The sequence below is a fragment of the Sturnus vulgaris genome, chromosome 1 (genome assembly GCF_052056855.1).
Source record: "Sturnus vulgaris isolate bStuVul1 chromosome 1, bStuVul1.hap1, whole genome shotgun sequence".
NCBI classification, from domain to species: Eukaryota; Metazoa; Chordata; class Aves; order Passeriformes; family Sturnidae; genus Sturnus; species Sturnus vulgaris.
Genome location: NC_142243.1, coordinates 154,996,388 through 155,022,907, shown reverse-complemented (window position 1 = coordinate 155,022,907; position 26,520 = coordinate 154,996,388). Strand labels below are relative to the sequence as shown.

Here is a 26,520-nt window from a genome sequence, read left to right as displayed (position 1 = left end):
CGGTTTAAACCAATCTTTCTCCTGTGGGATGTGTGTTCCCATAATCCAGCCCCAAATCCATGGGTTTGGTCATCCTCCCAGGGTGGTGGGGAGGTGGTATCCAGATCCCAAGGGAAAATAGGGGGTCCTATGACAAGGATTTGCTGCTTTCCAGCCCAAATTCCCATTGATAAACTCTTCCAAAAAAAGGGATTGGATACCCTTTATGGAACCAAAAAAGCAGCTTAAAACCTGCTGTGTGAAACAAAAATTCCTTTCTTGACCAATTCCCTTATTTTTTTTTCAGGGGAAAAGCCCCCAAGGGATCCAACCTGAGTCCCACCCTTCACTTCCCATATGATTTCCATGAATTCATGTGACAAAGCCACCATTGCCCATTGCATCCCCCTGGAGAAGGAGATCATGGCTCAAATTTAATTTGGATGCTTGGGACCTTGGAGCAGTCCAACCTGGAGATCCAGAGGATCTCTCCCAACCTCAACAGCTCCAGATTTGTGTAAAAATAACCCAGAATTGACTCTTGATAGGAGGATCAGCCAAGATTTGTTTCCCATCATGGGTGGTGCATCCGTAATTCCCAACAAAAATGCTACAAATCGGGTTTGAATCAGTGCTTTTTAATCCATAAAAGGTGAGAATCCATGTACAAATTAAAAAAACAAACAAACAAACAAACAAAAAACAAAACAAGCCCACCATAAAACCCTGGAATTAGGGAAATCATCCCAATCCCACAAAACACAACCCCTTTGCCAAGGCCGGGGTTGGGTGACGCGGGCGGAACGCGACGGCTTCTCCTAAATAAATCCTTCTCCAGCTCGCAGATGTCTGTGGTGGCATCCCACATTTTTTAGGATGTTTTAAGGGCAAGGTGGCCTTTTCTGTGACCCCACCCCCTCCTTTCCATCCTGCTCCCACGCCAAGCAGCCGGGAAGATGACGTGGGAAGCCTGGCTGCTACAGATGGCCCCGTGCTGGAAGGCGGATCCGGAATCCGGTGTGGTGATGCTTTGGCTATGGAGAGGCCTCCTGGCTGATAGCAGAGCTAAAAACCCCTCCTTGAGCTCACAAAATCCCAGGATGGGCTGGCTTGGATGGGATCTTAAAGTCCCCCTGCCATGGGGCAACTTCCACTATCCCAGGTTGCTCCAACCCTGTCCAACTTGGTTTTTTTTCCTGGAATATTTCCTTAAATAAAATCAGGGTTAAGAGTCTGGAAAATGGACAAGGAGCCACTAGAAGTCACAATCCCAGGGGGCACTGTGGCTGCAAGATCTCATTGTTCCTTCAAACCACCCCTAAAAATTCCTTAAAAAGTACAAAAATACAACCCCATCTCTCCCAAGGGAATTTCCTACCTCCCAAGATCATCCAGACACAGAAGAACACACAGCTCCTCAGCGTTCAGAAAAAAAATAACTCACCAGGCAGAAACAGGATGGAGGAAATTTTGCCAATCTCTTTTGTGGATCTGGAGTCTCCCAGCATTTCCAGGACAATTACCAAGATGCCTGGATGCATCAGGCCAGCCCAGGAATGCTGACAGCAGAGTCAGGGAATTAGCAACATGTGCGAGATCCAACAGTAGCAAAAATTTAGGAGTTTAATAATCTGGAGGAGATATCTTCCTGGAATTTTAATCTCCTCCCAGGAAAAATAAACCCCCCCAAGGCTCTTAGCTATTAATCTCCTCACAGAATATTTAGGGCAATCCACGTCTCCTGATTAAAAAAGCCAGACAACAACTGCACGTTAAGTCCTTCCCTTTTCTTCCAAAGAATCTGGCTGGGCAGCTGGGCTGGATTTTCTGAGCCAGGATAGGGGTTCATTCCCCAAAAACACCACCCCAAAAGCACTAAAAATGGTCAAACCATCCTGTTTTGTTGGGATAGCCCCAGCTGGGAGACGCTGCCTGGGTTGGACCCTGTGATGGGATCACCACAAGTCATTGATGCCTGTGCTGTCCTCTCTCCCAAAAAAGAGGAGTCTGGAAGGATTCAGCTCCTCCAGCAGCTCTTGGAGAGCAGCTCCACCTTGTACCTTGCAGAGAAAGCCCAGGAGATGCTACAGAAGGTGACACTTTAGCTTTAATGTCTGGGGCTGGCTTTGGCCAAGCAGAAGACACAAACCAGGCCCTGCTTTAGCACAGCTCCCCCCCGACCCCCTTGACAGCAAAAAAAAAAAAAAAAAAAAATTAAAAATCCCAAAATTAACAATAAACCCGAGTTTCCCCCAGACTGAGGGGGATCGTTGGACACAGGAGCTGGGAGGTGGAGGTGCCTCGCTCACCTCTCGGCGCGGATCCGACCAGCGGCGCATTCCCGGGTCTGGGAGTCCTCACAGCCCAGCCAGGCTTGGGAAGCTTCCCAGGCAGCCAGTCCTGGAGCTCCATGGAGCATGGTCAGTACATGGCCTCGTTGTCCCCCACAGCAGTGAAGGGGACACCGCTGTAGGTGCTCTTCTTGCTCCTCTTGCTCTTCTTGCTCCACACCAGGAGCGTGCTGGCGCTCTTGCTGTTCATCAGGCTCTTCCTGCTGTTCTCCTTGTTGCTCTTCAGCATCCCAGATCCCGAGGACATCACTGCTGCCTTCCTGTCCACCTGGTTGGGAAAGGTGGAGAGGGGAAGTGAAGCCAGGGCAGCACGCAGAGCTCCATGGAATTCTCTGGTTTCCCATGGGACGTGACTTACAGCTTTGGGACATTCCGAGCCCTGCAGGGTGATGACTCCAATGTCCACCCCCTCCTTCCCGGTGCTCTTTAGCAGCTGGACAACCTCAGCGTGCTTGGACCACTTGCAGTCTTTGCCATTCACTGAGATGATGTAGTCCCCCTCCTTCAGCCCAGCTTCCTGCAGGGAATGAGGGAAAACGTGCAAAGAGAATCCTGGAATGGTTTGGAAGGGACCTTCAAAATCATCCGGTCCCACCAGGGACACTTTCCACTAGCCCAGGTTGCTCCTTGGACACTTCCAGGGATTGGGCAGCCACAGCTTCTCTGGGCCACCTCTACCACCCTCACATCCAAGAATTTCTTCACAATATCCCATCTAACCTCAACCTCTGGCATTGGGAAGCCATTCCCCCTCATCCTGGCATTCCACCCCTTGTCCCAAGTCTCTCTCCAGCCCTCCTGGACATCTTTGGGGACTGGAAGGGGCTCCAAGCTCTCCCTGGAGCCCTCTCTTCTCCAGGCTGAGGAAAAGACACAACTCTGGTTCAGATATGGACCATCCCTGGTCCACATCCCAATCTTTGGGGAGATTGTTGTTCCAGAGATGGTGGGATGTGGATGGATGGGTTGGTATTGAGGGAGCAGGGAGACCCTTAGGGCATCCCACCAGGGAAAATAAAGCTGCCCCTGTTTTTTTGGACGTGCCATCTTGTTCCAGCCACTGTCACATCCCAACACGAGGGACAAGGGGGCTGGATGGGCTTCCAGCAGTTAAAAACTGAGCAAAATTCCATGTTTTCCCCTTAGCTATCTCCTAAAAATTAATCTTAATCATTTCCTGACGCCCACTTGCAAACCCCAGCCTGTGCTCCAGCAGGGATGAGTCTCCTCCTGAACTGTTTTAAGACCTAAAAACACCTGGAATCCCTCTGGGCAGCTCCCTTCTGGCATTCCCATGGGAATAGCAAGAAATTGGGATACTCACAGCAGCACAGCCCCCCGGGATGACCCCGGCAATGAGGACGGGGGAGTCTCCTCGCAGGGTGAATCCAAAGCCGTTCTCTCCTCTCATCAGGTGGACTCTCCGAGCTGGGTACCACTTGTTCTTGGCTGAGAACACGGAAAGGGGGCCCTGGGATGAGGCAGAAACATGGAAAGCACCTTTTCAACTCCCTGGAATTGTGCAGCCTTGTAAAAACCCCAATTCCAGGGATGGGGAGGGGGCAGAAGGAGAAATCCTGTCTTTTGCAGGGAAAACAATCCCATCATCCAAGAAGAAATGATGAGGGTTGAGGCTGTCTGGATCTGGGGGTGGCCAGGAGCAGGGTGGTGGGACAGGTCACCACTTCAGGGTCACTTTTCCCCAGTTCTTTCCTATTTTCCCCTCTTTTTCCTGCTTTTCCATTCCCACAGGAGCAGGATATTCCTGCCTGCCCTGGGGCTGAGATGCACAAACCCTCCCTGGAGTATTCAGGGGATGACCCCCGCCATGATCCCACCACTGTCCTGAATCCCAATTCTGCTCCCAGGACACCAAACACCTAAAGAGGGCGGGGATAAAGCTCCAGGGGGATCTCCTGGTGCCTCCTGCACCAAAACCCATCTTCCCAAGGGACCCTTGGGAAAAGCCCACCCAAAATTCCTGTGCCTGCTCCCCTGTCACTGGAGGAGCTTTGTGACCCATTTAGGGGCCACAGAGACAGATCCCAGCCCTCCTCCTGCTGCTCCTCCTTGGAAAACCACCGGAGAGAGGGAGAAGAGGCTGCAGGAGGAAGGAATCCAAGCAAGCAGAGCATGCAGGGGAGGAGGATGAGACAGCTGCTCCCTTGGGATATTCCCATTCCCGGAGCTGTACGTACCAGCCTGTGGAAGAGGTCAGTCACCTTCACCTGGGAGAAGTTTGGAGATTTGATTTCGGGTTTCTGGTGCGTTTTGGCTGATGGGAGGGAGAGAAAAAGCACAGACAGGGGATGACCTCAGGCAGCTGGGGCAGCTGCTGCTGTCCCAAAGAGGGAGAATGTGACCCCCTAAGAGCCAGGACCTAAAATCCTGGAATAGTTTGGATTGGAAGTCAGGGATCATCCAGTCCTCTGTCCACAGCAGAACTCCCTGTGGAGTCTTCCCACCCACAAACCCCCTCCCCACCCACAAACCCAAAAAACCCCACTCACGATGGATGTCCGGAGCCTCTCCCGTCTCAAAGAAATCCTCCTCGTGGTCGATCTCGGAATATTTGCTCAGGGAGCGTTTGTGGGCGAAGGACAGGACCTCCTGCAGGATATCCATCTTCCTTAGGATCTTGCACAATCCATGGATCCTCATGGCCTCCTCGTGCTTCATGATGGCTTTTTTGAGGTGAGCTTTGCCTGTGAGGGAGCAGAGGGAGCTGAGCCCGACGGAGCAGCAGCTCCGGCGCCGTTCCCGCTCGGCTGCCCACGGATTTCAGGAGCGGTGCCACCACCCTGCTGTGACTCAGGGACAGCCCAGTCACGTTCCCAGCCCTAAATGGGGTCGGTCCCAGCTGATGGAGGGCTGGGAAGGGACCTTGAAGGGTGACCTACTTCGCTCCCCTGACGCCGGAGCTGGCAGATGTTCCTGAAAAACCACCCCCGACGTCCCTCCTCACGCTTAACCTCAATCTCCTGAGCAAATTAACTTCCCTCCATCGCCTCGGATCCCTCGGGAATGGGAACGTGGAGAACAACCCAGCCCCGTCCTCCTTGGGAAGGTGCAACACATCCCTGTTTTCTAGGCTAAACCTTTTCCTCGTCCTGCAGGTCCTGCTCTCCATCCTCTGCTCTTTGCTTCTCTGCACTTGCCTTCAACGTGTTCCCACCCTCGGGAAATGGAAGCGGTCGGGAAAGAGGAGCTGAAATTCCAGTGACCCACGGATATCAACGCAAAGAATCTCCTCCGTGGGAAACTGCAACCAAGGCAGCCGTATCCAAGGCTGAACTCCCAGAAAAGCTCTCTCCGCGTGTCTCATGGAAACACGTGTGCCTGTGGCATTTCACGCTCAGGACACACGGTGGCAACAGCATCCAGGGAGATGAGGTGTGCTCCAGACTCCCGGAATTCACAGCCAGAGGAACTTAACAAATGAGGGAATGTTTTGGAGTTGGATGGAAAACAGAGAGGAGACTTTCCCTCTGAGAATTTTTATCAAATCTATAAAGTGTGAAATTGTGGGTAATAATAATACTAGTAGTAATAATAATAATAGAATAATGGAACAGTTTGGGTTGAAAAAGACTTTAAAGCTCATCTCATTCCAACCCCCTTCCATAGGAAGGGACATCTTCCACTATCTCAGGTTGCACCAAGCCCTGTCTGACCTGATCTTGGACACCTCCAGGGATGGAGATCCACAACCTCTCCAAGTTTTTCCCTTCCTGTAAACCAAATCCAAGCTGAGCTTGGTGCCTGCACATCTATTTTTTACCAGGAAAGTTGAACAGAGCCCGTTTTCCCCAGGAAAAATCAGGCAGAGCTGGAAAAGCTGATGCCAACCACATCTGAGGGTGTTGGGGTGGTATCACCATAAACCACTGGGATTTTGGGGTTTATTTGGAGGTTTCCAGTGAAATCTGACTGAGCATCCTGAAGGATTTTGCAAACTCATTCCTGGTGGGATCTGCCTCCTTCCACAAGTGTGCAAGGAGGGAAAAGAGCTCCTGGGGGAGACAACACCCCAAATTCCAAGTGCTGAGTTTGCTCTTGATGCAGCTCTGTCGAGGAGGGGCTGCCAAAACACGACTTCAGCTGAATAAGCAGCGTCTGTTCTTTCCCTGGAGCTGAAATTCCGCATGGGAAGAAGTTCTTGTCTCCCAAGAATTCGCTGCAGCTGAAAAAGCCACCCCCTGAGCATCTGCTGTGTCTTGTTTTCCAGCCAAGTCAGCCCAAACCAAGGAGCTTCCAGAATCTCCCTATGGATTTCTCTGTAGTGTTGGGTGACTTTACCTGGCCTGGAACACCTGGAATTTCTCCTGTCAGAGCTGGACAGGTTAGAACAAGCACCATGAGCTGGTCCTCACACCCTCAAGGGGATTGTGATGCTTTCCTGCTTCCCAGGAGAAGAAATTTCCTGGGAAATTCCTCTTTTTATGGAGAGATCCCCCTAAAAATCTCATAATCTGTGGGAATGGTGATGGGATCCAGGATTTTGTGCTCACCCAGCTTCCTCCTCTCCTCGGGATCCTGCAGCAGGACACGAAGTGATGGCCCCTCAGGCATGGTGACATGGAATTGCAGGAAAGCCCTCTCCTGCTCCAGCAGCTCAGCATCTGAGGGAGCTGTGGGGAGGAAACAGATGGGGATGGGATTAGGGACAGGTCATCCAGCCCCGTGTGGCAGTGGGGACAAGGGGACCAGGAAGTCCCATCCACATTCAGGTGGCCCTGGCAGCACCTTCCTGTCATCCAAGCACAGCCTGCAAGGAATTATGGAGGGGCACTGGGATGATCCCAGTCAGGGATGAACCAGGATCAGAAGTTAAGGGGAGGATTTTTCCTGAACAAAACTTTCCCCCCCCCCTCTTTCCTGCCTTCCTTTGCTCCAACGTGGAAGCAGGATTAGGAATAGAGAGCCCTGGGATTTCCTCACCTGGAGGTCACTGACATGGGGACAAATGAGACAACAAAACCAGGGAATCATGGAATGCTTTGGGTTGGATGGGACCTTCAAGACCATCCAATTCCAACTCCTTTCCATGGGCAGGGACACTTCCACTTGGCTCCAAGCCCCATCCATCCTGGCCTTGAACACTTCCAGGGATGGGGTAGCCACAGCTTCTCTGGGAATTCCATCCCAGTCCCTCACCACCTTCCCAAGAATTCCTTCCCAATATCCCATCTATCCCTGCCCTCTGGCAGTGGGAAGCCATTCCCTGTGTCCCATTACTCCATTCCTTGTCCAAAATCCCTCTCCAGTTCTCCAGGAGCTCCTTTAAGCACTGGAAGGGGCTCTAAGGTCTCCCTGGAACCTTTTCTCCAGCCCACAGTGCAACCAAGGGGGACAGTCCATGGAAAATCAGAGATGGATGCAGCTCTCCCAGGCTCTCCAACCCCCACACTAGGCTCTTTAAACCCTTTTTTCTAGCCCAAACTGTTCCTAATCCTCTTTGGTTCACTCAGGGTTGCATGTCAGCCCCTTTCCCTGGACAGAGAGTGGGATAAGAAACAACCCAGAATATTCCAGGGAGTTTTGTTGCTCCAAACAGAGGATCCCAAAGCCTGGTGAGCACAGGGATCCAGAGGGTTGGGAACTGGCAGCTCCAGGGCTGGCTCTCCCTGTGCCAGCTCCTGCCAAGTCAGCATCCCTGAGGGATCAAACTGCAGAGTAAGGAATTTATTCCCAGCTGGTTATGAAAGCAAAAGATTTGTTATTCTGACAAGGGAGAGGTGGGAACAGGAACATGAGATCCCAACAGGCAAAAAAAATTTCCAAAATTAGGCATCTCCTGCAGATTTCTGCTTCCCACAGTGCCTAAGAACACCAAAAAGTTTAGGGGAAATGTTTGCCCTGCCCCGTGGACCCCATAGAATCACATCTCCATCATCATCCTCTCCTCTTTGGATCTTTAAGCCCTTCCAGCTCTACATTATCTCCCTCTCTCCCATCCCCTTGCTTAATCCAGCTTCTGTAACACCCACACGGGACAAGGAAGATTTTGGGCAGGCTCTGGAGTGGGGGAGGGTGTGAGGACAGTCTGGCAGCCACTGGTGTCACTGTCACAGTGCTGGTTTTGGCAGCCAGCCCTCAAAAAGCTTGTCAGCCAGCCCCCAGGTGGCACCAAAAAGTCACCAGGAACATCTGCTGCCCACCCCCGGATCCTCTGCTCCATCCCAAAATTGCCCTCAGGGTGTTGGTGGTGGCACAGATAGAGATCAAGGGTCACATCACACTCCAAGTGACTCCATGGAACCGTGTGTACCTTGCTGCCACCACCCTGAGATTCCCAAGACATCCATCCATGAGGCTGGAAGTTAGATCCAAGGTATTTTTGGATTTATTTTTCATTTTTGAAGCCCTCGGCTGGCCCAGCACAAGGTGACCCAAAGGATGCTGGGCTGAGGCTGGCAGGCAAGTGACCCTGATTTCCCCACCCAGCCCCAAAGGGGACAGCAGGTGACATCCCTCCAGCAGCTTTTTCCTCCCCTTCTTAGGATTTTTTCCCTATGGAAACCAAAAATGTGGGAAAATCTGGCTTGGGGATGAATTGCTGAGTCCATAAAGAAGATCCACATCTCAGAGCATTCCAAAAAACTTTGGGTGTTGTATCCATAACCTCTGTTTTGGGGAATCCCTCCCCAAAACCCAGGAGTAATGTGGAATTAGTACTTGGATGAGCAGGAAGCTCCCTGCAGGCTGGACACTCACCAGGGCAGTCACAGAGGGCGATGGCAGCGAAATAATGGGAGAGGGCTTTGAAATGTTCTGACTTGACCTGGACCATGGTGATCCAGGAGAAGGGAACATAATCCTTCACATGGGGCTGGCTCATGGTCTGGTGCACCAGGGAATAAACATCTTCCACCTGGGAAGAGAAAAGAGATGGGATGCAGGATGTGCCTCAGGAGACAGTGACAGCACATTGTGCTCTCCTGGAAGGTTCTGCCAAGCACAAAATCCCACCAAATCCTCTCCCTTCCCAAAATCCTCACCCTTGCTGCCTCCTGAGCCAGCTGCAGGCGGGTCAGGAAGTCGTTCTGGGCACGCAGCAAGGTCATCTTCTCAAAGACACACTCCTGGACCTGGGCCACCATCAGCCTCACCAGCATGGTCAGGGAGGCTGCACTCATGTCCAGGCTGGGAGCATTGGAGAAGTTTTCCTTCAAGTAGTTAAAGGCACCTGGAGGAGAGGAAAGCTCCTGGATGTTACAAGGCTTGTGAGGAAGAGAACCAAAATTTGGGATCAGGCAGGTTTCCCTCCAAGAACATCAAACATCTTACTATTGATGGTGGGTAAGAAGATCTGAGGTCTAACCCTTGCCATCCTTGTGCCCAATTTCTTGTCTAAAGCCCTGGGTGACCCCAGTTCCAGGCTCTGGAATGGATGGATCAGCATCTCTCCTCTCCACAGCTGGGACATCCTTGGGGGTGGCTGTTGGATCATCCCAACTCCTCTTCCCAACCCACCCAACCGACGTGGAGCCAACCTCGTGCTCCACCTGTAATCCCTTGGAGACGCTTCTTCCTACAACTGCCCCCACCCCTTCCTGTGCTTCTCTGGATTATTCCCACTTTGGGAAAAGCTTCCTGGGAAGAGGAAGGAAGAGGTGCAGCCACTTACCAGCTGCCTTCTGGAAGGCATCGATGGCCTGGTTGAGGCCGGGCAGGGAGGCGCGGTCCTGCCGCGCTCCGATCTGGGTGTGCAGCGCCCCGAGGTTGAAGAGGACACTTCCCTTCTCGAAGGCCAGAGCCCTCTGGTGGGATGGGACCCCCGTCAGGGAGTCGTACCTGAAGAAGGGAAGAGTCAACAGCTGCCCACCCCTTGTACATGGTCCCCAAAGTGTCCCCGTCATGGGCCACAAAAAGCGTCCTCACTCATGGAAAGGGTGTTGGAACTGGATGACCTTGAAGGTCCTTCCCAACCTAAACCACTCCATGATCCCCATGGATGCAGGAGGAGCCTGAAGGGTTTTCAGTGCTCAGGTGGGCTTGCAGGCACCATTCCCATCATGGTACATCTCATGGGATTTGTGTTTCCCTCTCCCTCCCCAAATTAACCCACCCAAGGCGACAGCAAATCCAGATCCTGGTGTCCAGCAGCCCCGGCAGAGATTCCATCGTGGAAATTTGGATCCCCACTCCCTTCCCCACTCAAGTGGGACAGGGAAAGCTGCACCCACCAGTGGAAGAAGACACCCAAGGTTTTGGTGGGAGGGAAGAAGCGGCTGTCAAGGAAGTAGAGCTGGTTGTAATATTCCATCAGGAGCTCCAATCCGGCCTCGTTGCGGCTCGGGGTGCGCATGGCCTGTTGGAATGGCAGAGGAGACGTGGGTGGGAAAAGCTCCCTGGGACAGGTTGAGAGCCCTCAAAGAATGAGTGAGAGCTGGGAATGTCCAGCCTGGAGAAGAGAAGGCTCCAGGGACACCCCAGAGCTCCTTCCAGTGCCTGAAGGGACTCCAGGAGAGCTGGAGAGGGACTTGGGACAAGGGATGGAGGGACAGGACACAGGGAATGGCTTCCCACTGCCAGAGGGCAGGGAGAGATGGGATTTTGGGAAAGAATTCTTCCCTGTGAAGGTGGTGAGAGGCTGGAATGGAATTCCCAGAGAAGCTGTGGCTGCCCCTGGATCCCTGGAAGTGTCCAAGTCCAGCCTGGATGGAGCTTGGAGCAACCTGGGATAGTGGAAGGTGTCCCTGCCCATGGAAGGGGATGGAATTGGATGATCTTTAAAAGCCTTTCCAAGCCAAACCATTCCATGATTCTGAGATTCATCCATGGGGAAAGTCTGGGTGCTGGGACACCCAAATGTGGAAGCAGCAGCCTGGGAAAACTCATGGAAATTCTGATTTTATAAATCCTAAGGAGTAAACACGATTTTTTCCCCTCCTTTCCCAGACTACTTGAAATTTCCTTTTCTCCAAGGCCTACCTGGAGAGAAAGAAGTTGTTCAGCCTTAAGTACACCCCTTAATTCAGGAGTGAATTAATATTCATAGATGATGATTGTATTATAAATTTTATTACTCCTCATTTGTAGGTCAGCAGGGAATTGAGGACAGGAGAAATGAACAATTCCTGAATCATCTGTAATATTTTGGAACCTATAAACCAAGTCCAAGGTGCTCCAGCATGGGAATGCTGAACCCTGAAATACAAGGATAAATAAGGAATTTGGAGAAAGGATGAGGGGAACTCCCCCAAAGGAAAAGTGGCATCTCCAAGGAGTGATCCTGGACAAGCCAAACCTTGGAAGCCAAGGGACACCAACCTGTCGCAGCTCCATGAATTCCTTGATTTCCTTTTCAAACAGGACACCCTCCTCTCCATAGTGTTCACTGATGAAATCCTGGATTGGGAAACAGGAGAAAATCCTGATTTTTATGCTTTAAAGGGAGATTTCTGGCAATTCTGTGCAAGAACTTTTTCTTTCTGCCCACAAGGAAACCTCCACTAAGTAATAACCTCCTCCAGTTCCCCTCCGTGAATTTATTTTTGGCAGCTTTTCCAAACTAAAAAATGAATTTCAGCTGTTTCAGCACTGATCAATGAAACCCCAAAGCTCACCTTGAGTGGTACCAGCAAATCCAGCTCCTTGGTCTCCTTGAGTCCCAGAGGGATCATGGGAACACTGATGGATTCACTGGAAAAAGACAAGAACCTGTTTGGTGGTTGGATTAAAAATCTTGGATGGATCCTGTGGGTTGGAGATTAAAAGGAAGCAGCTCCTTGCCCTGGGCTTGTGCTGCTCCTATTAAGAAAATACTCTTCCCAAAAAGATTTGGGAATGGCAGCACAAGAGGAAAGGTGCAAAAAAAAAAAAAACCCAAATCATTTTTCCAGCTCCTGCTTTTCAGAGGAATCCTGGATGTTGGGTAGGCAAGGCAGGATCAAATCCTCACCAACACAACAGCCCCCTCTCATTATGCCCCAAAGTTGCTGATAACTCATTAATTAATCATTAATCAAGGAAGAAAAGAGGCAAAGGAAGTTATGAAAACCAGGAGAACAAGACAGGGAATTTTCACCCACGTTTTCCTTGGAACAAACAGCTCCAGAAGCTATAATTAGTGCAGAAAGCCATTACTGCTCATTCCCTAACGAGAATTCCAATGGAATCCAATGCCTGGAATAAACAAAGGGGTTTTTGTTTGGCCTGGGCAGGGTTTGGGGTTGTTATTGCTGCTCCTGATTTCTTTTCAAACCAGGGCAAGCAAGTGGCAAATTAGGAAAACTGAGCATCCCTGATAGGGAATGTGCCTGGAAAAGCACGTGGATGGACATGAAAATGTGGAATTGTGGAATGGTTTGGGTTGGAAAGGGATTTTAAGATCATCCATTTTCATTCACTGCCATGGGCAGGGACACCTTCCACAGGACCAGATTATTCCAAACTCAATCCAACCTGGCCTTGGACACTTGCAGGGATCCAGGGGCAGCCACAGCTTCTCTGAGAATTCCATTCCAGGGGTTTCACCACCTTCACAGCCAAGATTTTCTTCCCCAAAATCCCATCTCTCCCTGCCCTCTAGCAGTGGGAAGCCATTCCCTGTGTCCTGTCCCTCCATCCCTTGTCCCAAGTCCCTCTCCAGCTCTCCTGGAGTCCCTTCAGGCACTGCAAGGGGCTCTGAGGTTTCCCTGGATCCTTCCCTTCTCCAGGCTGGACATTCCCAGCTCTCCCAGCCTGGCTCCAGCCTTCAGAGCATCTCCATGGCCTCCTCTAGACTTGCTCCTGCAGTTCCACGTCCTCCTGCTGTTGGACCCCAGAGTTGGATGCAGAATTCCAGGTGGGGTCTCACCTGAGCAGGGCAGAGGGGCAGAATTCCCATTTCCCTGCTGCCCATGCTGTGGGATGAGCCTGGGACAGGGGAGATTTCTGGGATGTGAGTGCACATGGATGAGGCATTTCCAGCTTTTCATCCACCAACACTCCCAAACCCTTCTCCTCAGGGCTGCTCTCCATCCCTTCAGCCCCCCAGCCTGGATTTGGGCTTGGAATTGCCCCGTCCCAGGTGCAGGATGTTGCACTTGGCTTTGTTGGACCTAATGAGGTTCATCTGGATCTTATCCAGGTCCCTCTGGATCCCATCCCATCCCATCCCATCCCTCAGCCATGTCACCCACACAACACCTCAGCTGCCATCCAACCCCACCCACCTCAGGAAGGCAAAAGGAGGAAAAAAATCCCAGTACCCCAAAATCATTTAGGCTGGAAAAGACCTCCAAGATCATCGAGTCCAACCTGTGACCAATCCCACCCAGCTCAGAGCAATGAGTGCCACATCCAGTCATTCCTTGGACACTTCCAGGCATGGTGATTCCCATCACCAAAACATCCTGTTGGGAAGAGCTCTGGTGGGATTATCAGGAAAGGGGGACAATACAAGGGAAGATGGTTCTTTCTTCCCTATTCCTCCTGCTCTGGGACATCAGTGTCCAAAGGATGCTCCATCTATCCCAAAACATTCCCTAGGAAAAGCTGATTTTTTTTCTCACCTTGCAGCTCTAGAAGGGAATCACTGATATTCCCTTTTCAGGAATTCTGGCCCATGCCCAAATCCTCTCTATCCTCCAGCCACCACCTCGTGGTCCCTGACCATGGAAAGGTTTGGGAACCTCTAAAGGTCATCCCAACCCTCAGCCATGGGACAGAGCAGGGAGGATAAGACCAGAGGAGCCTTGCTCCCAGAAAAATTCCTTAACAGTGGGAAAAGTGAAATCCCAAGGGAATAGGCTGCTCTTCCCAGACCCACCTGTCATTCTGGTACACGTCCACGCTGCTGTTGAGCTCTTCCAGCTCTTCCTTCAGGAGCTGAAGGTTGGAGTTGACATAGCTCAGCTCCAGAGCCACTGTTTCCTTCACCTTGTGGTTGCTGGTGGCCCTGCAAGAAACCAATGGATCAAATTTCCCTCTTTTTATCCATGAGTTTATTTTTTTCCACTCCAGGTTCAGTTATCCAGCCGTGCCAATCCACGTGCATCGAGCCCAACCTTCCCACAGGATTGTGCCTCTGGTTCTCCAGGTGATGATGGAAAGGTTTGGGTGGGATGGGACCTCTGAGGGTCATCCCATTCCAGCTCCTGCCATGGGACACCTTCCACTATCCCAGGTTGCTCCAAGCCTTATCTAAGCCGGACTTGGACACTTCCAGGGATCCAGGGGCAGCCACAGGGAAGAATTCCCTCCCAATATCTGAGCTATCCCTGCCTCTGGCAGTGGGAAGCCATTCCCTGTGTCCTGTCCCTCCATCCCTTGTCCCAAATCCCTCTCCAGCTCTCCTGGAGCCCCTTTAGGCACTGGAAGGGACTCTGAGGTGTCCCTAGACCCTTCTCTTCTCCAGGCTGGACATTCCCAGCTCTCCCAGCCTTTCAGGATTAGGGAAGTTTGAACATCCAGGTAAAGGCTGAGCCCAGGTAAAACTCACTGCAGTGCTGCATCCAGGAATTCCTGCTCCAGAACCACCTTCCCCTTGCCCATTCCAACTTCACCTCCAGTGCAGCTTCAGCTTTGGCTGTGACCAGTCCAGGTGCTCCCCCATCCCAAATAAACAGTGGGATTTGAGGAGGAAAAAACTCACATTTGGGTGCACAGAATCCTTGCGGAAAAGAAAGGATTTGTGAGCTCCTGCCCTCCCTTCCCTGCTCCTGGCAGGAGCTGTAAACACCAGGGATTGATTCCAGCTGTCCCCAGCAGGACAAGCTCCCAGGCTGATTATTCCCTGCTTATCTCCTCCAAAGGAAAGCAGGGAAAGATAACCCAGAGCTGAAAGGGGCTCTGGCTGCTGAACCACGCTGGGATCCAAAGAAAACAATACATGGACAAGCCCTGCTCCACCAGGAAACTGCTTCCCTCCAGCTTTTCCAGAGTATTGCCTTTGACATGGATTTTTTATGGATTGAATCCTTCTGGGTCTTGCCCTGTCCTGATTCAGGGCAGCAGAAGCAGCTCCAGAGTTTTCCTTTGAAAATCTGGTGGTTCAGTCTCCTCCTGCCTCCCCTTTGCCACGATTTTCCAAGAGCAAGGAATTTTTGGATTCTAAACAAACCAAGCCAAACCACAGCACATCCAAAGATCCCTGTGGCTGCTTCCACTGAAAAATCCTTCAGCATTCCTGCAATTCCCCAGGCAGCATCACCCTCTGTTTCCACATAAACCAGGATTTAATTCCTATTTATCCCCCACACATCCCAACACCTCCAGGACACTGTTGGTCTGATTTTCATCCCATATGGATTAAAGAGAGTTTTCCCTCCTTATTCCCAGCTGCCAACAATTTCTTTGGCTCTCAGCAGGCCCCTGATTATTTTCTAGGTGTCTTAGCACAGTTTCCAGCAGGATCTGCTCCATGATTTTGTCAGGAATCTGTTACCAGGTAAAAGCTTTCCTGGGGTACCTGCAAGTGCCACATGCAGCAAATAATACTGGAATGGGTTGGGTTGGAAAGGATCTTCAAAATCATGGAATTCCACCCCTCTGCCACAGGCAGGGACACCTTGAACTATCCCAGGTTGCTCCAAGCCCTGTCCAACCTGGCCTTGGACACTTCCAGGGATCCAGAGGCAGCCACAGCTTCTCTGGGAATCCATTCCAGCCCTTCACCACCCTCACAGGGAAGAATTCCTTCCCAATATCCCATCTAATATCACCCTATTCCAATTTAAAGCCATTCCCTCTTGTCCTGTCCCTCCATCCCTTGTCCCAAGTCCCTCTCCAGCTCTCCTGGAGTCCCTTTAGGCTCTGGAAGGGGCTCTGAGGTTTCCCTGGATCCTTCTCTTCTCCAGGCTGGACATTCCCAGCTCTCCCAGCCTGGCTCCATCCCTCAGAGCAGCTCCATGGCCTCCTCTGGATCTGCTCCAGCAGCTCCAGGTCCTTCTGCCTTTAGACCCCAGTGCTGGATGCAGAATTCCAGGTGGGATCTCACCTGAGCAGGTCAGAGGGGCAGAATTCCCCTTTTCCTGCTGCCCACACTGTGGGATGAACCTGGGACACTGGGAATTTCTGGGATTTATTTTGTGATTTATTTTTCTTTCTTTCCAAAATCCTGGACATTTTTATCTCCCCCATTCCTTCACTCCATCCCAGTGTTTGAGCAAGGAAGGAAAAGCTTTGCTCTGGCTCTTCCCATTGATTTACCCAGCAAACAAATCCACTGAGCAAACATCACATGGATTTTCTTTTTTCCAACACCCCATTCCTGCCAACTTTTCTGGGAAAAGACATGGAAAGGCTGAACAGGATAATTTTTTCCAACCTTTGGGGTAGTTTGTCTTTAAATTTGAAGGCAAAATCCTAACAAATTCAGCTCAAAACTGTTCCAGGCTGGACAATCCAGTTTTTTTTCCATCAGCACCAGGCTAAAGATCCAAAGGAATTTTATCAATGCACCACAAACCTTTAATTTTGAAGCAATAACTTTAGACTTGCAACATAATCCCCCCTCCCTCCTCCTCCCTTAATTTCAAGCTTGATTATTCCTTTTTCTCCCCCCACCCCGAGATTTCCCAAGTTTCATAAGCCTGGAGCACAGGAATGCCGAGAAATCAACTTTATTACTCAGCTGGATTTGTGGGAGGCAGGGAGGGAGGGAAAGTGGCTGCTCCAAAGGACATCCAAAGTCCTGAGCCAGCAAAAAAAGAGCCCCCTCAGTGCATTTCCCTGATAATTAAGATGTGTTTTGCATCCCGTTTTTCCTCACTCCCCTCTTCCCACAGCTCCAATTCCAACCAAAACCAGGCTGATTTCTGCTGAGCCAGCACACTTCTCTCCTTTTTCTTTTTTCTACTATAACACAGCAGAGGCAGAAGTTGGGATTCTGTGGCTTTTTTTCCTTAATTAAGTGAGGCACAGCAGCGTAGATGGAGCAGTGGGATCTCATCCCCCAGGAAAACATCATTTTTTTTAATGGATCAACCATTATCCCCTTCTTCCAGGTGCAACAGGAACATTCCACTGGTGTTAAATCATTCCAGTTCCAAAGTGGAAAGTTAATTTTATTTTAGTTGGGATAAAAACAATCAACAAGTTGGGAAAATATTCCCAAAAAATGTAAGGCATTAAATTAAAGGTATTTTAAGGCAGATTTATGGATTTTTTTAATATTAAAGACCCACCTAGCCTGGAATGTGCTCCAAAATATTAAGGAAAAATGAAATAAACACAGAAGATGCTAGAAAAAGTTATTCTTGGGATAAAATCCCTGTGGCTGTGGCACTTGGGGACAAGTGGTGGCCTTGGCAGTGCTGGGGGAATGGCTGGATTCAATCCTGAAGGGATTTTCTATTTATGATTCTAAAGCTGGATTTCATGGAATGGTTTGGGGTGGATCTGCAGAAATCTCCAGTTCCACCCTCAGCCTTGGGCAGGGACTTTTCCCTATCCCAAGCTCCTCCAAGCCCCATCCAACCTAGGCTTGGACACTTCCAGGGATTCAGGGGCAGCCACAGCTTCTCTGGGAATTCCATTCCAGCCCCTCACCATTCTCCCAGGGAAGAATTCCTTCCCAATATCCCATCTAACCCTGCCCTCTGGCAGTGGGAAGCCATTCCCTGTGTTCTGGTACTCCATTTCTTATCCCAAATCCCTCTCCAGCTCTCCTAGAGTCCCTTTGGGAACTGGAAGGGGCTCTGAGGTCTCCTTGGAGCTTCCTTTTCTCCAGGCTGGACATTCCCAGCTCTCCCAGCCTGGCTCCAGCCCTTGGAACATCTGGACTCACTCTAAAAGCTCCATATCCATTGGATCCACTTGCTGGATTTTCAGGCTGGAGCTCAGCATCCCAAGCCCAACCTCAGCCACAAATTCATTCCCCCTTATCCCATCTGCTCCCATCCTGCTTTTTTAACAACCTCCCATCAGCTGAATCTTGGATATCAAGACTCTGCTCCTGTCTCCAACCAAATTCCAGAGGCAGGGGGAGGCTCAGGGGATCAGGACTCACCGGAAGAGATTTTCTGCTCCTGCTCTCATCCTCATTTCCTTGTTGATCTGTTGGTTGATCCGGGCCCTGCGGTGCTGGAGTTTGCTGCGCTGGGTCTGGGCAAAGGGGTCACAGCCCTGCTGAGAGATAAGGACAGGGTCTCATCCCAAATCCACGTTCTGGGATTCAAAGAAATCCATCAGATCCATAAATTGTGCACTTTCAGAGCCCAAAGTCACGGAATGCTTTAGGTTGGAAGGGAGTTTAAAGATTATGGAATTCCATCCATTTCCATGGGCAAGGACACCTTCCTCTATCCCAGGTTGCTCCAACCTGGCCTTGGACACTCCCACGGATGGGGCAGCCACAGCTTCTCTGGGAATTCCATTCCAGCCCCTCACCACCCTCACAGCTAATTCCTTCCCAATATCCCATCTAATCTCACCCTATTCCCATTTAAAGCCATTCCCTGTGTCCTGTCCCTCCATGTCTTGTCCCAAGTCCCTCTCCAGCTCTCCTGGAGCCCCTTTAGGCTCTGGAAGGGGCTCTGAGCTCTCCCTGGATCCTTCCCTTCTCCAGGCTGGACATTCCCAGCTCTCCCAGCCTGGCTCCAGAGCAGAGGGGCTCCAGCCCTTGGGTGACCTCAGTGGTCCCCTCTGGAATTGCTCCAGCAGCTCCAGGTCCTTCTGATGTTGGACCCCAGAGCTGGATGTAGAATTCCAGGTGGGATCTCACCTGAGTAGAGCAGAGGGGCAGAATTCCCCTTTTCCTGCTGCCCATGCTGTGGGATGAACCCAGGCCACTGGGAATTTCTGGAATGTGAGCACACCTGGCCGGGTCATGTTGAGTTTCTCACCCCCCCCCCCCCCCCCCCCAGACCCTCCCCAGCCCTTGGAGTAACCATTTTATTCCCCAATCCCATGTGCTGCCAACAGGGATTTCTTTCCCTGAACTCAGCCTTGAACAGGAATTCCACATCCCCTTCCCAGACTCTGGACATGAGCCAAGATCCAGGGGGGCTGGACATGAGCTCAATATGACCCCAAAAGCTCAGGAAGAAATGTGATCCCAATGCCATCTCCGGGATGTGGAGCACAGGGAGTCAGGAGTTCACGGGGCTGCAGGAATGAGGAGCACACGGCACTAAATTGATCCCATCCTTTCTGCCTCGGAATTCCTGCAGACAGGGAAAACATGCTGAATTCCCCACTTCAGGAAATAGCAGCCACCAAATCTCCCTCTGGCTCACAGGGTTATTATGGGATGCCTCGGGGAATGGGGCTGCCATGAGGAACATCCCTGAATCCAGGGCCATAAAAGTGGGGACGATTCCTATTGTGCAATGGAAGATTTAGAGGCATGGAATGAGCCTCTGGAAGATCTATGGATTTAAAAAAAAAAAAAAAAAAAATCCTTGGTTGAGAAGGCACAAAACTGGGAAGTTTAAGGGCATGGAAAGTTCTGAGCCTGAAAAGCACAGGAAGATCCCAAAATCATGGAATGGTTCGGGTTGGGAAAGACATTAAGGATAATCTCATTCCAACCCCTTCCCTGGCTTGGAATTCCCAGAGAAGCTGTGGATGCTCCTGGAAGTGTTCCAGGCCAGGCTGGAGGGGGCTTGGAGCAACCTGGGATAGTAAAAGGTGTCCCTGCCCATGGAATGAGATAATATTGAAAGTCCCTTCCAAACCAAACCATTCCATAATTCCATGGAATGATTGATCCCCTCTCTGGTGGGACCTGGCAAGGAGGAAATGGAAAATTTTGCATTTCCATAGACTTCAGCTTCCTTAAAATTAATTCCTCATATTTGAAATCCACTGAGCACTGCTTTCTTTGGAAAAGGGTCTGGGATTAATATTGGGATTTTCATTTAAGAGAAAAATTGGAGCTCCTAATTGTTCCCTCATAGACTGAGGAATCAGAGTGACTCCAGCTGGTCCATAATCTGTGGGATTAATGCTCTACAGTGATCCCTGAATTTGATGAAAGGAGCAAGCTGGAAGCATAAGATCCCAATGATACTGGAAAAGCAGTGGGATTTGAGGAAAACACCCCAACAGCTGCATAAATCTTGGGTCTGAAACACTCAGGAGCAAATAGAGGAAAGTTTAATCCAAAATTGCCACTTCTGGATTTGTCCTGAAGGGAATCCAGCCTGTTGACTCCCTAGGGAAAAAAAAATCTAGGAATCAGAGGAAAAAGGAGAAAGGATCAGGAAATCAACACCAAGATTAGGTGTTCATTTAAATTTCAAGGTTTAATTTCAAATTTCAAGATGAGGTCTCCGAAAGCTTGACAGATCCACAGGCAAACATATGCAAATTTATCCAAATATATGCAAACGAGACAGTTCCAGGCTCCCTCTCTGTGCCTCCAGAGCCACAGAAATCCATGCAAAGCTCAACAAGTGGGAAGTTTCTCTTCTCCAACGCCAGCTCTTCCTGCAAATTCCAGCACCCTGGAGTCCTTTCCACCTCTGGTAAAGGTTTGTTTGGAAGCAGCCAGAGGATTTAAAGGGAATTTTTGCGGGGAAAAGGAGCAAAAACCACCTGGAGACAGAAGGAAGAGGCCTGGGAAGTGGAGGTGGGATGATGAAAAAGGTACAAGTAGAAGGATTATCCAAAGCCAAAATAAAGATTCTTTTCTGGAAGGAAAGCACCAATAATGAAGGAAGGAAAGGAGTGGGATGCAGAAGACACTGGGATGGCTCCACGAGATATTCCAAGAGGGTTAAAACCTCTTCTCTGTAGGAGCCATGAAAGGATTTAGCAAATTGATTTGACTTCTCCTGCTGGGAAGAACTAAAGCTCTTCATGGAGCTGTGAGGGTTTTTCCCCTGGATTTTCCATCAGATTTAATGGGATAAGTTCTCAATCCCTATCCAGGCTCCTAAGCCAGCAGCAAAAAGGTGCTGGAAAAGCAGGAGCCCCCTGATAGAAACCCAAAGCCTCGTGAGGTTAAGTCAGGAATTCAAGATGAAGCATTTCCTGTGATCTCCACACATTTTGTTTCCCTCAACATTTATGAGGCTGGCAAAGTGCAGGAATAAGAGATTGTTGTGCATTTTCCCTCAAGAGGCTCTGCCTTGATCCCCCAAAAAAATCATCCCTGGCTTGTATGGATCAATAGAAACATCATTCCACGAGGAACAACCAAGCCTCATCTGCAGGAGCTCCTGGAGCATCACAGAAATGTTCTAATTCCACAAATCTTGGAGCAAGAAAGAAATTTGGCTCCAGGAAAGCATAAAAAAAGCACCTTTAAATCCAAATAAAAATGAGGAAAATAAGGAATCAAGGGAAGAGCATTCCACCTTCCAACAATTCAAAGGATCCCAAAGTTTTTCCTGTCAGAGTTCCAACTGAAAACTAAAATCCACGGAATGAGTTTCCAGGGATTTAAGCGTGACTTACATAAAGGGGAAAAAAAATCCCCCTAAAATCCCACTGTTAGGTTCCAAAAGGGATTTTCCTCACTGAATTCTTCTCTGCTCAAGCTCTTGAGGTCAGCCCTGTAAGGTCAGAAGAAATAGGGGCTCTTTCATCCAGGCTTTGGGGTGCACCTGGGGACACCTTGAAAAGGGAATTTGGGGGTTTAAGAAGTGGTTCTGGAGAGAAACAGACTTTTCCTTACTGGTTTAAAGGAAGAATAAGAACAGAAATCTTCCACAAATTGTGGAGGAGCCATGGAACAGCAGCTTTTATTTGTACACAGGGAATAATGGATCAGAAATCCGTGAAAATGAGTGAGGTGTGGCCAGCTCTGATGTTTATCACCCGTGACAAAGCAGGATTAAGGTCAGGAATTGGACTCTGTGATCCCAATGAGTCCATTCCAATAAGATATGATTTTATTGGGGAAAGGCTCTTGAGGGCCATAAAAATCAGGGGAAATCCCTCACGTGGAAGTGATAATGGAATCAAAAAATCCAGGCTCTCACGTGAGGGGAAAAAAGATTCCATATGACCATTTCCAGAGGGAATCAAGACCAAGAGCTCCCCTTTGAAGGTCATCAAGGATTCTCCAGCCTTATCTTTACAGGGAACTTTTTGGAATGACTCAAGGGTGTTTTTTCACCTCCATCCACCTCTCCCAGTTCCAGAGGGTCCATTCAGGGCAGCAATTATCAGTCCTAAGGGAATGTTTGCTCAGGATAGACTTTGAACTTCCCATCCCCAGGACATGAAGCTTTGGGTGACTCCAGGGTGACAGCCACACCCCGAGAGTGATTTGTGACCTCAGTGACAAAAACAACGCTGTTTTCCAGCACTAGGGACAAACTGAATCACCTGGAGGAAGAGCTGGAAGCCACTGAGTCCAAAGGGTAATTCCATGACAAAGAGATTGTTCCTGCTCCTTTGTAGCTGGAAGTAACAGAGGAAAAGCGAAACTGAAGGATATTAAGTGAAATGTGGGGAGGGAAAACTGGGATTCTTGGAAGTGCTGTTCAAGTTTCAAGGAAGAGAGAAATGGAGATGCAGTTCCTGAAGAACTGGCACAGACCAGGAATGTACTGGTAAAATCCAGGCATGGATCTCTCCAGAGAAATGAGGATGGGGTTGGTAATTGGGAGTTATAGCCCCAGCAAGAATTACAGGAAAAGCTCCTGGAGATACTGGGAGAATCTGGCTGGATCCCAGAAGCTGCTCCACAGCTCAGCTGCCTGAGACTGGACCAAGCTGGGCCAGTCCAAGACCAGTTTTGGCCACAAAGGAGTCACCACCAGGATTCCTCCCAATTAGGGGAACTGGGGAATGCCCACAGAGAAACTCAGGAAGTTTAATTTGCATGGAGACTCGAGACATCCATAATGTGGGAAGAGGAATGATCAGCAGGTGCTGAGCTCAGCTCCACAGGCAGCCCCACCTTCCCATTGCCAAGGACAGGGAAGGAAGGGAAGCAGGACTTCAGCCAGTCTGGATCACTGCCATGGGTGTGGAGAAGCACATGGAGACCCTTTCGTGCCAGGAAAAGGGATATTGAGGGGATGATGGAATCATGGAATGGTTTGGGTTGGAAGAAACCTTAAAGATCATGGAATTCCACCCCCTGCCATGGGCAGGGACTCCTTCCACTATCCCAGGTTGCTCCAAGCTCTGTCTAACATGGCCTTGGACACCTCCAGGGATGGGGCAGCCACACATCCCCTGGGAATTCCATTCTAGCCCCTCATCACCCTCAGAGCCAAGAATTCCTTCCCAATATCCCATCAAATCTCACTCTATTCCCGTTTAAAGCCATTCCCTGTGTCCTGTCCCTCCATTCCTTGTCCTAAGTCTCTCCTGGAACCCCTTTAGGCACTGGAAGGGGCTCTGAGGTTTCCCTGGATCCTTCTCCAGGTGAACATTCCCAGCTCTCCCATCCTGGCTCCAGCCCTTGGAACATTTCTGTGGCCTCCTCTGGATCTGCTCCAGCAGCTCCACATCCTCCTGTCCTTGGTGCCCAAAGCTGGATCACAATCCATGATCCCAGCCCCATGGTCTGCAGCTCCAACCTCAACCCCATAAATTTTTCCCACTAAACACCTATATCATCTCCCACTCCAAAAAAAAAAAAAAAAAAAAAAACAAAACCAACCAAAAAAAAACAACCCAGGGATGATTTATTTCCAAGCCCTCTCAGCAGCATTTCCTAACACAGAGTTTTTCCTCCAAACAGGAAGTATCCAAGAGCACAGATGATGCAGCAGCTGGAAAGCCTGGAATAGGATAACTCTGAGCACCTGCTTTAGTCCCACAACCACGCTGGTCTTAAAAGCATTTTCACAGAGCTGTCAGCTGGAATTTTTATTCCTCTTTGGAATCCACAAGTTTTTGAGTCAGGCCAGCACAGGAGAAGTGGCCAAGTAACTCTGCTTTAGCCACATTATCCCATGGGATAGAGAGGAAAACAAAAGCCAGGGAATCATTCCACACACAAAAACAGGCTTGGAAATTCTCTCTTTTTTTTTTTTTCCCCATGGTTATCCAACATTTCCTTCCTTTTTTTCCCAGCCAGAAGCATTTAAGAAATTAATATGAGCTGTTATAAGACAAGCAAGAAGTGACATAAAGTGAGTTTTTACTCCCTGAAAACCTATTTAGATAGGAAATTCCCTATCATGGAATTAATCTCGTGGAGCACCCTGGCTCTGAGCTGGGTTTCTGTGGGAGACAGGAGCAGCTAAAACCTCTAAAACCTTTTATTGAGAATATGGTTACATCACAGAGCCTTTGAACAAATGAGGGGAGGATTAAGGTTTTAAATTTCCCAAGTGGCCTCACTGGTGGTTCATGCAGTCAGCAAGAGGAAGAAAAAAATAAACCCAGGGGTAGAAATAAAAATCTGGGGGATTGGGGGTTTTAAACAGCACCAACTGCAGCTAAAAATTGAATTTTAGGAGGGTGAAAGTGCTCTGAGGAGGTGAGGGAGGCACAGAGTCAGGGCAAGGTGCCAGCAGGAAACAGGTGGATTAAGTCTTCACTCCTAGGACAGAAAACTTGGCAAAAAAAAGGATTAAAAATCACTTTTTCAGCAGCATTCAGGATCCCCTGCAAGGGAGAAAATACAGATCCACGCTCCTGATGTTGTCAGGGTGATAAAAACAACAGGAAAAGGTTGTATTGATAATTTATTTTAAACAATAACAAAAATAAAGTGATAGAGGTGATCAGGCATTCTGATGCTTTAATTAAAAAACAATCATATTATGACAGAGGCTGCTGATGCCCTGCCCAGTTCTCCCTCCAAAGCTTGGTAATATTTTCCATGTTTTTCTCCAGGCCCAAAGAGAAAAAAATTGGGGAAAAAAAGTCCCAAATCCCTCCTGTTAATCTTCCCTCACGAGCAGCACCTGCTCCTTAGACAAGGCCCCCAGTTAAACCCCGACCTGGTTTAAGGTTGCAACCCCTTGAGCTGCAGCCCAGGTTCAAGTGACTCCAGATCAGATTGATCCAGGGCAAAAAAAAAAAAAAAACCACCAAAAAAATAAACAACAAACCTTCCAAAGTTTGGTTTTCTTGGTTATTTGGGATTTGTTTTTTTTTTTTAGGGGTGTTTTAGGACTTTCTGCAAGAAGAGCTCAGATTATGGAGTGAACTCACTTCTGGTTTATCCCATTGGATCTCAGGGGGAAAAAACACTTAAATAGACCCCAAAATTGAATGTTTTCCACGTTTTCTTGCTCTCATGACCCCAAGAAATCAGGGACTAGTGGCAGCCTGAGGACAATTCCCACTGATTCCATCCCAATTGTTGCTAATTAAACAAAGATGCCAGCAGAGCAATCAGCCCCATCTCTCCTGCATATCCCGACTTTCCTCCCAAGGAAAAAAACTCCTCGGGAAGCACCACCTTGCTGGATCAGCTTCCCGCAGGCAACAAGGAAGAAAAAAACCAAAATATTGGGAATTAAGTGAAAAGCAGGCACTGGGAAGCTTGGGGATGGAGCCAGCAGAACAGATGGGATTCAAGAGTGGAGTTTTAGGGACGAGGAGCTGGGAGGGAGTTGTTTAGGGCTGTTTATGGGGCAGAACAACATTTCCACCCCTAGCAGGGCTGGATGTCCCTGTGCTCCCATCCATGGGGACAGCCATCCCTATGGATGGGACAGGGATATGGCACCAGCCCCAGCCCATCCTCACCTTGCGTGTGCTGCCGCTCTTCGGGCCATGCAGGAGGACGAGGCCACTGTCCCTGTCCCCATCCGGGCTCTCCTCCTCGGGGGGCATCATCTCCTCCAGGGATGCAACATCCACAGGCTGGGAATGGGGGGCTGGAGCTGGGGGGGCTCCTGCTTGAGCTCACAGCGGGGTTTGGGCGACCCCTCCTTTAGTCCCACAGGGGTCCAGATCCCAGGCTTGTCCTAAATGGGGGTTTAAACCCCCCCCTAATCTCTGCTTTGCGCTGTTGCAAAGCTCCCTGCACTTAACATCTGTCCAGATGTCAGCCCACAGCTTTCACTCCCCCAGCAAAAATAATTTAGGTAAAAAAGAGGGGGCACAGACCCCACAGACCCTCTTTGTAAAGCTACCCCAGGTAGGGGGATGTTAAATCCCACCAGACCCTAAATGGGGGATGTTTAAACCCCCCCAAAACCCGCTTGGAAGAGCTATTCTAGATAAAAGGGAAAAAAGGAGTTTAACCCCCCCAAACTGTCCTGGCAAAGCAACCCTAAAGACGGGAATGTTTAAACCCCTACGAACTCTCCTTACAAGAGTTACTCTAAATGGGATGGGGGGGTTTAAGCAGGGGTCAAACCCCCTAAAAACCCCTTTAAAGGGCGACCCC

The 26,520-nt window shown here is 49.7% G+C and overlaps 1 protein-coding gene across 3 annotated transcripts; it reads right to left on the bottom strand.

Annotated features, from left to right (window-relative positions):
- Nucleotides 1-596: 596 nt before the first annotated feature.
- On the bottom strand, nucleotides 597-26,109 carry RHPN1 (rhophilin Rho GTPase binding protein 1). 3 transcript variants are annotated; one of them, XM_014880438.2, is made up of 15 exons: nucleotides 25,875-26,106; nucleotides 18,271-18,389; nucleotides 14,089-14,217; nucleotides 11,903-11,978; nucleotides 11,607-11,684; nucleotides 10,520-10,644; nucleotides 9,961-10,127; nucleotides 9,332-9,519; nucleotides 9,048-9,204; nucleotides 6,842-6,961; nucleotides 4,841-5,035; nucleotides 4,529-4,605; nucleotides 3,655-3,801; nucleotides 2,689-2,847; nucleotides 597-2,598 (listed from the first exon to the last, which is right to left on the bottom strand). In XM_014880438.2, exons 1-15 carry the CDS (start codon nucleotides 25,962-25,964, stop codon nucleotides 2,401-2,403), a joined length of 2,025 nt encoding a protein of 674 aa, XP_014735924.1. In that variant the 5' UTR covers nucleotides 25,965-26,106; the 3' UTR covers nucleotides 597-2,400. The 3 variants fall into 3 exon arrangements, with proteins under 3 accessions (XP_014735924.1, XP_088036305.1, XP_088036311.1); XM_088180179.1 differs by having other exon boundaries at nucleotides 597-2,847; nucleotides 25,875-26,109; XM_088180185.1 differs by having other exon boundaries at nucleotides 597-2,847; nucleotides 18,271-18,386; nucleotides 25,875-26,109.
- Nucleotides 26,110-26,520: the final 411 nt, after the last annotated feature.

Excerpts from the sequence above, each read along its gene's own strand:
- RHPN1 (XM_088180179.1), bottom strand. The coding sequence starts at position 25,964 with ATGATGCCCCCCGAGGAGGAGAGCCCGGATGGGGACAGGGACAGTGGC. Across the intron at positions 18,390-25,874 it reads AGAGCGGCAGCACACGCAAG|CAGGGCTGTGACCCCTTTGC; the intron begins GTGAGGATGGGC and ends CTTATCTCTCAG. Across the intron at positions 9,520-9,960 it reads TGCCTTCCAGAAGGCAGCTG|GTGCCTTTAACTACTTGAAG; the intron begins GTAAGTGGCTGC and ends CCTCTCCTCCAG.